We start from the raw sequence: 12419 nt of genomic DNA, 5'->3' as shown, positions 1-12419 counted from the left end.
TACTTGTGTTATTAGGAACTTCTGAATGTCAAAAAAGCAATTATCGTGATGTTTTTGGTGATTATGGATCAAATTGTATTGTTGAAATGTTTTGGCACGTCTTGTTCAAAAAATAAGATTCTTTGTCCAATCTTATTTTCTATTTATGTGACTGTTCAACAAAATCCATACATAACAAAATTGCAAGTTCTTTGTTGTAATACTAGACTTGTTAGCCTATCATTTGATAATAGAAACTTCATATATTCATTGACATGGCAACTGAAATATACCAACAATATTGCTTTCTTCATTATTTATTGCTTCTTTATAAGTCATGCCATGCTGCATCTAATAACTTTCTGTAAAATCATTACCCTCTTTTATTTGGTTCTGATTATCAGTGCAGACATGAATAAAATGATGTTGTGGTAAATAAGTATAAGAATTGTTTACGAGACTTACAAGCATAAAAGTTACCCTCCAAAAAATTGCAATTTCTACTATTTAAGAATAATTTCATGTTACTGTACTAAACATAGACATATTTTTCAAGCATCCAATGAGTAAGTATTCACCAAACAACTCTTAACATGCACAAAGATGGTGAATATTTAGTTTATAAAAAGAAAAGTCCACAACTATAAAGATATTGACATAGATGAATAATATTTGCAGCATCACTTGAAACAAAAAGACACAGCTAGGCTTTAGATAACTATTTATTTATTCTTTTGGTGCAAGCAGTGTATTGAACATGGATTTCTGCACACAAGGATGCAATGAATGATAAACTGTTTTTTCTTCTTCTTTCAAATATGTCTTTAGTTCATGTAAATATGTCACTCTTCTGGATTTAGCCTAAAAAAAAAAATACAACTTTCTAAGTTTAATTAATAAAACACATTATAACTCTGGAAATGATTAGAACAATAAGTTTTGTCCCACCAAGCTCTAATGTAGTAGGAGTGAAACAAAATCTCCAAATTTATACTATCCAATTGTTGATAGTTGAGCTATTCTTGCAACCAATTTGTCCCACACTTTCTTGTTTCTTGCATTTCAATCATAATAGTATCAAATTCGATATGTCTTCCTCATTCGAAAAATTCAGGAACAAAACTTAGTGTGGCAGCATAGTGAGAATATATTCCCTCAATTTTGGAGGGCAAAGAGGTCTTTCTTTTGGGTTTTGTATCATGATCCTGACATGTAAGTGTAACGTGTTTGAGCTCCAATCGTAAGCTCAACAATTTTCGCTGCAACAAATATATTAAGAAAAAAAAACATATCAGATATTCAAAGTAGTCTACTAAGCTAAGATGCAGAAATAGGGTAACAAAAGGAAATATATAAATATCAAGCACACCTGTAAGAAATCCTATGACAGGTATAGGTTCCAAAACTTTCTCCGTGCTTTCGAGTTTTCGCCTATAAAATTAGGCAGAGATTTAGTTCCATATATTTTCCTACTTAGAAGCGGCATATTGCAAAATGTATAGTTTAAAAGAAATGAAAGGTATAAAAAAATGTGAGATCAGAATGTTAGATCATCGGTACCTAGTAAATTTGCTGAAAAATGGATCTCTCATTAGGTAAAGTACAAATAACATCTTTCTTCGTTTAACCTGAACGAAAAGCATTTCAGCATTAGCTCTTAAAGTCGAGAGCATCGTATGTAGTATGGCTCTAAGTCTAGAAAAACACAAACCTCATCCTTTTCTGGGGCAGAAAGATGAATCATTTTCTGATTTTCACCAGCCACTGTCGTTGTAACAAGTGAGAGAATACTGTTTGACATGCAATCAATAGCCAGGGAAAGGAACCAAGGGGTCCACGATCGAGTACCATATTTCCGAATAAATAAAACATAAATAAGTGGCCTAATCATAAATAGAACTTCTCCAGTTAAAAACAAAGCTCCACGAAGACCCTTTTTTGATAATATGGTGGAAAGTGTAGGTTTCACTACCCTTGGAGCTGTAACAATGCAGTGGAAAACAAGTATTAGTATAATTTCACATGCATTGTAAATAGAGATTAATTTCTATGCATTGACAGTGTAAAACTTCTTTACACGTGTATCCAATAAAATTACATCATGATGTCACTTTGTTATATTTGTTCCTAAAATATCTACATGGTGAGAGGTAATTTAATGCATGCGTAAAAAAGTTTAACACTGCCTCTGCATACTAATTAAATCCTTATAAGTATAATCTATTCCATAACAAAATAGTGATAAAAGTATCTTTAGAACGGATTACCAGCGGGCTCCATAATTGCTTGTTGGTGATGAACCCTACGTAACCACACTGGTTCTGACACCATCCTCGCTTTTTCTCCGAATTGGCTTAAAGCTGACAATGCTCTTCCTTCCAGATTCCACGGGTTTGTTCCAGGATTGTAACGCCCTTTCGGGTTCATGGCTGTCGGATGTTGTGAAGTAGAGCCGTCCGAATGCATCGCTTCATTAGATGTCTCGCCTCCGTGTAACAACATTTTATATCCACTCTTTCGAAACAAAGATAACCGAACCAGTACCCTGAGTTAGAGTAACTCAAGATAATAAGATAAAACAGATCGATGACTAGAGATATGTAACGACATCCGGAGGACAATATGGTAAATCACATCATATTACTTACTTGGTTGCTTCGGTAACAGCAAGGAAATTCCATTTCTTATCATCACCATAGTAATGCTGTGCCACGACTTCGACTAACGTTTCCAGATCCTTTAATGCAGATAAGCATAATGGATAAGGAAATGAATGAGGCTCAACAGAGCCTGTAATATTTTGGTTAGGAGCACTATCAATTATATGTTCATTGATAGCTGTGATGATTCCGAGAATGGTTGTCACTACATGAAATCATAGATATTTTCAGCAAGGTACATGTGTCTATAATAACAAAAAAATAATAAAAAATATACTATAAGACAATCGCAGCTTGTTAAGTTTCAAAGACAATGTTGGTAAACTACTAAACTAGAAGAACGTAATATCAGTTTGAAATTCGCAACAGGAATCTATGAAGGCACAAGGCTCAGCTAAGTCTTTTGTTTTTCCTAGTTATCATTTTGAAGATCGACATTAACATATAATTATTGACATAAGCTTTTATTTTACAACAGCACAGTCTTATATTATTTTTCTTCCCATTTTGTGACCAACTGAAACTGGAATTTATTACAAGTAGTTTTAAAACTTGAGTCATTTGTCACTTGTTTAATTACTTAAAGTGAGACATAGTCTTATAAGTTATACTAATTTTTAACTCGAAAGAAGTAGCCAAAAGTTACCAAAAATTCACAAAACCTGCTTCTGGTCCAATCTCTGATTCAGAAAACCGTTCCGGAAGAAGCCACGTCAATCCCTGTCCACATTTTCAATCAACAAATAAGATAACAAGTGGTCTGCAAACGCTGATATACAACAATGTTTCAACAATGTCCTTCATAGAATGTTTAAACAGACAATAGCAATCACAATCACAGAAAACTAGTTGTTTAATTTTTTTAAAATTCCATTTTCAGATGATATTCAAGCCATGAAACACTAAATTATTAGACTCTGAAGGAAATGGAGAAATCTGGATTACCAACAAAAAAGTAGAGCATAAGATAGCACTGAATGCAACAACAGCTAAAACTATCAAACAACAAAATTCATATCAGAATCACAATTTTTGTCTGATTTTTCATTTTTGGGTTACCCTTGTGCAGTTATTGAAATTGCAACAAGTAATGACTAGCCATGAGTCACCATCACTACATATTGAAGTTGCATCTGAAACCAACATAAATATTCAAGTCACTTCTATTTCTTAAAATTATGATCCGTATCTACATGTCAGTGTCATATCAGATGCGGGGGATCTATATAAGATGAAAAGTGGGATACAAATGCTCATATCTTTTAACAATGTCCTCCATGACATACCACAGAATTGTTTAAATAAACAATAACAATCACAGAAAACTGGTTGTTTATTTGTTTTAAGATTCCATTTTCAGTTGACCTTCAAATTGTAAAAAGCCAAATAGTTAGACTTGATGAAGGAAATGGCGGAATCGTGGTTATCAGCAAAAGACCAGAATAAGATACCATTTAATGCAGCAATAGCGAAAACTATCAAACCACAAAATTCACAGCAGAATCATCATTTTCCTCTGACTTTTGGGTTACTCGTGTGCATTTATAGATGTTGCAACAGCCAACAAGTAATTACTAGCTACGAGGCAACAAAACTTCATATTGAAGTTGCACCGTACACCAGCATGATATATCCCATTCACTTCTATTTTCTTAAAATTGTCATTAACAATGTGTCAAAGTCATATCAGGTGTCGGGCATCCATATAAGATGAAAAATGGTGTACAAATTGCTCATATTACAATGTCAGTCACAAAAAAAAAAAAACTAGCTGTTTAATTTGTTTTTAAGGTACCATTTTCAGTTGTCCTGCTATGTTAGCTTTGATATGCATAGCCGTTAATAAAATGAGTTATGTTAGGCAGTCAACAACCAACATAAAACTTAGTCGAATTTCTATGTCATGGATTGAACCATTCTCAGTTGATATTCAAATTACAAAACGCGAAATTGTCAGACTTTATGAAGGAAATAGAAAATCGTGATTATCAGCGAAAAATCCATCATAACATAGCACTTAATCGAACAATAGCCAAAACTATCAATCAACAAAATCCATAACAGAATCACCATTTTCCCCTAACTCTTGTGTTACCCTTCTACAATTATAGATATTGCAACAAGTAATAACCTATGAAGCACGGATATGGATACAGACATGACACGGACACTGACACGTCGACACCGCTAATAATTAGAGAAAATCACATAATTTAGTGTAATTATATGTATCGGTGTCGTGTCGGTGTCGGACACGACACATGTCCGACACCGGGACATGTCTAATTCGAGGAGTGTATGTGCATCATAGGTAATAACTAACCATGTAGCACCAATACTTTAGACTTAAGGTACACCAACAAAACACCGAGTGAATTTAATCATTTCTACTTTCTCAAATTACTAATTATTATCCGTGTCAACGTGTCAGTGGTCGTGTTTGGTGTCTGGTGTCTGTGTCAGTGCTTTATAGACAATTGTAACAACTCAAAAGCATGAACTTTCTTAAAAATTGAATATGACAGGTAAATTTAAACAACAAAATGATTAAATTGAATTAAACAAAACAATATTATTAATCAAAAACATAAACTTACATTGGCCAAGGACTCCAAAGAGTGAACATAATCTTTGTTCTGTCTGACCCATCTCTTATAAGCTTCCATAGCTTCAAAAATTATACAAAAACAAAACACGAAAACAACATAGACCCACCAATATCTGAAGGTAATGGAAGAGACCCAGTTGGTCAAGATGAAAACTTTGGATACAATTTGTGTGAATTGAAAATGGGTTTCAATCAGAAAAACATGGAACCCAAAGAACCAGACCTAATGAAAGCTCGTGAAATGTTTTGATGAGAGGTGTTTGATATCTGAAGTAATGGACGGTTGTGATTCGATGATGCCTTTCAAGACTTTTTTTTGGTAGTTAAACTTTTATGGCATGTAATAATGAGAAATCATATTTATAGATATATTTTATTTCTTTTTATAATTTTTCTTCTTTATATTTTTAATTTTATTTTTCCTTAAAAAAATGTTGTATAGTTGCTTAAAAGATGGATGTACTGAGAATACTCTATTTTCAATGCTTAAGAGTTGTCAAATGGAGTGATTCGTTCAATGCTTAAGAGTTGTCAAATGGAGTGATTCGATCCGGCTTGAATCAGTAAAATGGATGGGTGAACAAATACAAATATTTGTTTAATGAGCTATCATTTTTATTTTAAAGGAGCTAAACTAATCTATCGAAATAACGGAAGAATCAAAATTAAGATATTGAGAGAGATCCACTCTAAATTCCAAAGAAAACACCATGACATCCATCCAAATGGGTTAATGAGCTACCAAAATTGAATTCGACTAAACTATTAATTTTAAATGAACCTTTTTTCCCTCTAAAAATCACTTTTAATTTTTTAATACTTTTCTATATGATTAAATAATATTTAAGATCACTACCAAAAAAAAAATATTTAAGATGTTAAACACAAAATTTTAATCACTATTTTTAATTTATACATAACTTTTTTGTATTTAACCCTATATTTTTAGGGATCAGACTTATATTTAACCCTATATTTTATTATATTTTTTATAAATTTTCTTGACAATCCATTTTCTCACATTACATTGTATTATTCCTCTTTCGGTCTACTATTTTTGTCCTTGAAGCAGAAGAAAAACACGTTGCATCAAAAGTTGCTTAAACGATGGTTGTACTAACAATAATCTATTTTCAACATTTATTAGAGTTGTTAAATGGACTAACTCGACCGGCTTGAATCGGTAAAATGGATCAACAAATATAAATAAGTTGGATATGACCGATTTATTTGTTTAATGAGCTACCTTTTTTTTTTTTAAAAAAAAACTCAAACTAATCTATAAAAATTGATAACAGAAAAAAACTGAGACATTGAAAATAGCACACACTAAGTTCTCAAGAAAAGACACGACTCACCCAAATGGGTTAATGAGCTACCAAATTGAATTTCGACTAAAATATTTAGTTTGGAGTTAAATATTAATGGGCCGACAACTCGAGCCATATTAAATTACACTCGCTTCCTTTTTAGATAAAAATGACACTAACTACCTTTTCCTCTAAAAATCACTTTTAATTTTTTTAATACTTTGTTATTTGATTAACTAATATTTATGATGTTAAACACAAAATTTTAATCACTATTTTTAATTTATACATAACTTTTATGTATTTAACCATAATATGCACAATAAATTCAAAGTAAATGTTAAAAATAATTTAATGAGCAATGTAGTGTTATTTCATTTCATTTTTAATTTACCTTTTGAGAACTTTTGAAAAATATAATATTTAAATTGATATTTGGTTCATTTTCTAAAACGACGGTTTTAAAATAGTCAAATATGCGACGGTGGTAGAATTTGCCAATAGAGGGAGGGGCATGGAATAATAGTCAAAAAGAGGATCTAATGAGGATTGCCTCGAGCTACAAATATCCATTAGATCCTCTTTTTGGAAGATTTAACGAGGATTGTCTTGGTTAAATCCATCTAGCAACAAGCATCTATACTCATCAAACAAGTCAAAAGTTTATCACATAAAAAAATCTTTAAATTTTCAATAACAATATGTGATTTCAACAATCACATTCACTTCTAATGAACCAAAAATCAATTTACATATTATAAGAAGGACCTTATAACATGAATTTGGTATCCGACTAAGAAGGACCTTATTTTGCCTATTTGCATGGTCAACTAACAATTCTACGTGAGATTTTGGTCAATTGGATATCATATGCTTCCTTATTACATGTTTATAATTTTGAATCATTTAATTGGCTACCCCTTAAATGTATTAACTTAAACATTATGAACCAATCTTCTTTCGTAGTTGTGTTATAGAGTGTGCCGGGTAAAACTGAGTATGACCTTTGATAATATGTATATCTAATTTTGCTCTATCACATCATGTTTAGTGGAATTTTGATTTATTTTACTTTTTAAATTTAGATTCAATGTCTTTTATTACATTTCCATGATTTAGACAAGAATTTCTTTTTACTTAAATTTTTACTACTTATTTCAATTATAGAGTTTTTTTATACAAAATAATATAAAAATCTACGGAATCTAACAATTAATACTTAAATAAGTCATCCACAATCCCGCGCATCGCACGGGTCTCAATCTAATTATCATTATTTCCGAGCACAAAGTCATTACAGCATGGTATGTTAAATTTCAAAAGGAAAATAAAAATAAAACTAACCCAATTATTGAGTGCCAATAATAATTAAAAGACATCATTAATAATATTTCTTATATCTTTATTCTGGTGCAAGAAACCATTCTTTTCATTCAGTCGACCTCATGACATTGACACTTGTAGCTAACACATCTGGGAATCATACCAAACTCACACATATTTTCTGGACAATCATAGTAGCTTTGACAGGAAAATTTTTCTGTGATTGCAATAAGAAGATATTATATTGTTAGTAATTAAAGGGGATAAAATATTGTGATAGATGTAATGAAGAAAAGTTTAAAAGAATTAAAAGAATGGCATACCATAACCGCCGTTTGTTGAAACAATAAATAATGAGAGAAAAAGGATCATAACATAAACAAACTTCATAATAAAAAGAAAATTATTTGATCACTTAATAATGTATAAAGCTAAGCTTTCTTTACACCATTTAAATTGTTTCTAACACTTATAGAAATGTAAAAAAAGTACTTCTTAAATTAAAATAATTATTAAATGCCTTTTGAACTACATCAAAGTGTTGTGATTCCCCTTTAACACACTTAGTAAATAGGTCAAGTAAAAAAGTTTCCTATTATAATAAAGGCTTAATTGCATGTTTGGTCCCTTATGTTTATTTTAGTTTTCAAGTTGGTCCCTTACGTTTTGAAAGTTTCAAGTTGGTCCCTTACGTTTTAAAAGTTTTCAAGTTGGTCCCTTACGTTTTGAAAGTTTCAAGTTGGTCCCTTATGTTTATTTTAGTTTTCAAGTTGGTCCCTTATGTTTATTTTAGTTTTCAAGTCAGTCCAAAACATAAGGGACCAACTTGAAAACTAAAATAAACATAAGGGACCAACTTGAAAACTAAAATAAACATAAGGGACCAACTTGAAAACTAAAATAAACATAAGGGACTAACTTGAAACTTTCAAAACGTACGGGACCAACTTGAAAACTAAAATAAACGTATGGGACCAACTTGAAACTTTCAAAACATAAGGGACCAACTTGAAAACTAAAATAAACATAAGGGACCAAACATGCAATTAAGCCTATAATAAAAAACTTGTTTAACCTTTCATGATAGGAAAAGGAAAATCACAAAAAAACTAATAATTAGGATAAGAAGGTATTATTGTTAGTAATTAAAGGGGATAAAATATTGTGAAAGATGTAATGAAGAAAAATTTAAAAGAATAAAAAAATGGCATACCATCCTTAAATAAAATGACATACCATAACTGTTCGTTGAAACAATAAATAATGAGAGAAAAAGGATCATAAAATAAACAAACTTCATACTTACAGAACCGACATGTAAGGTGATGATAAAATTTTTTTTGGTCAGGTATCGTAATGGCTAGAATTCACCTTATAAGGTGAATAAGTGGGGGTGTTCGGGGTTCGAACCCTGACCCCTGCATATAATAATGCATTGTCCTATCAACTGAGCTATGCTCACGGGACGATGATTGAATCTAGTTATTAATACATTTTCAAAGTGTAACGACCCAAAATTTATATAAGTCATTTTTAATATATTTGTATATTCATCTATTATTTATTTCAAGGTGTTATTAGTGAGCAAATTAATTTTTTTAATGGTTAATTATGTTGGAACAAAATGTGTTTAACAATGAACCTTAAAGAGTTTTGATGATAACAAGGTATTAAAAATTGTAAATTCGACTAGCTAATATTTGTTCAAGTGTACAGGACCATAATTATAAAGTTACATCATCATTGGTTCTGAATGAGCAAATAAAGAGCAAAAGAAAATGAAGCTTAGATGATTCTGAAGGCAAAGCGCTCCTGAAGTCAAGCTGCTCCTGAAGAAATACTGCTCCTGAAGTAAAGCTGCTCCTGAAGAATAGTGCTTCTGAAGACAAGAGGTCCAGAAGCCACGTCATCAGAAGCTGCGTCATCAGAAGCTGCAGAAGTCATATCATCAGAAGCTGCATCATCAGAAGCTGCCTCATCAGAAGCTATTTCACCAGAAGCTGAATCTCAACTGGATTTGCAAAAGATTCAAGAATTGAAGAATTATCAATGTAAAAGCTGTCTATTGGATTCGAAAACACAAACAAAGGATTAGTGGAATTTTGCAACGGTCATTTCAAAGGTGTTTGAAGGCTTGTGCTTGCATTTTGGACGAAAGCGTTGACATTGTACTTTGTACGAATTGTACAACCACGTTCTCCACTACTCTGTTTTGTGTCCACGCTTCAAGACAAGAAAACAGCTCCAGAATACGGTCTCGCCTGCATATATGTTCCTTTGGATAAGGAATGGATTTCAAATTGGTTCTTCATAGGACAACAACCAAATCAGGCAAAAGATCATTGGTGAAAGATCAAGCTTCAATAACGACTCTTTGGTGTGCTGGCAATTTCACAACGTCTCTTTCACACCTCTATATAAAGGAGTGAAGACCTAGAGATTTGGGAATGCAAGAACGCTGAACGAAAGACTCATAACATTTTCACAAGTACCAAACCTCTGCTGAAATTGTTCTGCATTCACTTAGAATTTCTGTGTCTCAAAGTCATATCTTAGAAATTCTTAAGTCCATTGAGTCTGTATCTGATTTGTATTGTGAGCACCTCTGATTGTATATCAAGTGTTCAACCTTAAACAATTTTCTGTGTAATTTTGTTTAGTTAGGAAGTCTCTTGCAGTTGTGCTTGAGCAGGAAGTCTCTTGATTGTGTTCTTGAGCAAAGGAAGTCTCTTGCTTGTGTGCTTGAGCATTGGAAGTCTCTTGCTTGTGTGCTTGAGCATTTGTAATCAGATATTACTCATAGTGAAATCTCCTTGGAAGTGCAAGGGGGACTGGACTACTTCCGGATTGTGGAAGGAACCAGTATAATTGCTTTGTGTCGTTCTTCTTCTCTCTCTCTGTTTTATTCCGCTGCATTTAGATTCTGATTATCACTTCAGAAGCTGTCTCACCTAGCTTCTGATCAGTGTGTTCAGTTTTTAGGAGAAACGAAGAATTTTTCAAAACACAATTCAACCCCCCTTCTTGTGTTTTTCTCACCTTCAATTGGTATCTAGAGCCTTGGTCTGTTGTGTAACACTTAACCGTGCAACAGTCAAAGATCTGAGAAAAACATGTCTACTCCTCCTCCTACTGGTTCTGGTGAAACTAGCTATAAACATGTCTCACATGATTATAGTGACAGTAAGAAAACCAGTGTTGGAAAAGTTCCAAAGTTCAATGGAGATGCTGAAGAGTTCTCTTGGTGGAAGACCAACTTTTACAGTTACATCATGAGCCTAGATGAAGAATTATGGGATATTCTGGAAGATGGTGTTGGTGATTTAGTCCTTGATGAAGAAGGAGCTGCTGTGGATAGAAAGAAACATACTCCAGAACTGAGGAAACTTTACAAGAAGCATCATATTATCAGAGGAGCTCTTGTCACTGCCATACCCAAAGCAGAATACATGAAGATGAGTGACAAATCCACTGCTAAAGCTATGTTTGCTTCTCTCTGTTCAAATTATGAAGGGAGCAAGAAGGTCAAAGAAGCAAAGGCTCTTCTGCTTGTACATCAGTATGAGCTATTCAAGATGAAGGATGATGAAACTATTGAGGAGATGTACTCAAGGTTTCAAACCTTAGTTTCTGGGCTACAGATTCTAAAGAAGAGCTATGTTGCTTCTGATCATGTAAGCAAGATTCTCAGAAGCTTACCTGCCAGATGGAGACCAAAAGTGACTGCCAATGAGGAAGCTAAAGATTTAAACACTTTAAGTGTCGAAGATCTTGTTAGTTCTCTCAAAGTTCATGAGTTAAGTCTTAATGAACATGAGTCTACTAAGAAGAGTAAATCAATAGCTCTTCCATCCAAAGGCAAGTCATCAAAAGCTCTCAAAGTGGTTGAATCTGAAGAGGAAGAACAGTCAAGTTCAGATTCTGAACCAGATGCTGCTGAAATGGCCATGCTCTCAAACAGACTTCAATATCTGGCCAAGAAGAACAGAAAGTTTCTCTCCAGAAGGGGTAACTCCAGAAGCTCAAAGAAAGAAGATCAGAAGGGATGCTTCAACTGTAAGAAGCCTGGACACTTCATTGCTGAATGCCCTGATCTTCAAAGAGAAAAGTCAAAGGACAAGTCAAAGAGGTCTACATTCAAACCAAGCAAACTCAAGAAGCAGATTAAGCAGAGTTTAATGGCAACCTGGGATGATTTGGGTAGTGAATCTGGATCTGATAAAGAGGAAGCTGATGAAGATGCAAAGGTAGCTGTTGGGTTGGTAGCAACAGCAACTTCAGAAGCTGGATCAGATTCAGACTCAGAAGATGAAAACGAGGTATATTCCAAAATTCCCAGAAATGAACTTGTTGAGTCACTTAAAGAACTTCTTACACATTTTGAAGTAAGAACCAATGAGTTGAAGGATTTAAAAGAAAAATATGCTGATTTGGTACAACAGCAAAAATCAACTCTATTGGATCTGAAAGCTTCTGAACAAGGACTTAGGGGCTTTGACTTCATGTGTAAAACATATGAAGATCAGCTCAGGTTCTTAT

At 33.0% G+C, this 12419-nt stretch overlaps 1 protein-coding gene and 1 long non-coding RNA gene across 2 annotated transcripts; both read right to left on the bottom strand.

Annotated features, from left to right (window-relative positions):
• Window positions 1–688: 688 nt before the first annotated feature.
• LOC146898008 (peroxisome biogenesis protein 16-like) lies at window positions 689–5486 on the bottom strand. Its single transcript, XM_085731618.1, has 8 exons — window positions 5237–5486; window positions 3302–3359; window positions 2628–2844; window positions 2247–2524; window positions 1691–1959; window positions 1540–1607; window positions 1349–1410; window positions 689–1238 (listed from the first exon to the last, which is right to left on the bottom strand). Exons 1-8 carry the CDS (start codon window positions 5303–5305, stop codon window positions 1177–1179), a joined length of 1083 nt encoding a protein of 360 aa, XP_085587744.1. The 5' UTR covers window positions 5306–5486; the 3' UTR covers window positions 689–1176.
• Window positions 5487–7785: 2299 nt separating this feature from the next.
• Window positions 7786–8410, bottom strand: LOC146898007 (uncharacterized). The gene is made up of 2 exons (XR_015021163.1): window positions 8204–8410; window positions 7786–8097 (listed from the first exon to the last, which is right to left on the bottom strand). It is a non-coding gene; the product is annotated as an uncharacterized LOC146898007 (long non-coding RNA).
• Between the last annotated feature and the right edge of the window lie 4009 nt (window positions 8411–12419).

Source organism: Medicago sativa, chromosome 8 (assembly GCF_051527215.1).
Source record: "Medicago sativa cultivar Bolivia chromosome 8, Bolivia_mono, whole genome shotgun sequence".
Lineage (NCBI taxonomy): Eukaryota > Viridiplantae > Streptophyta > Magnoliopsida > Fabales > Fabaceae > Medicago > Medicago sativa.
Note: the sequence above shows the minus strand (reverse complement) of the source record. Positions and strands in the feature narration are given on the sequence as shown.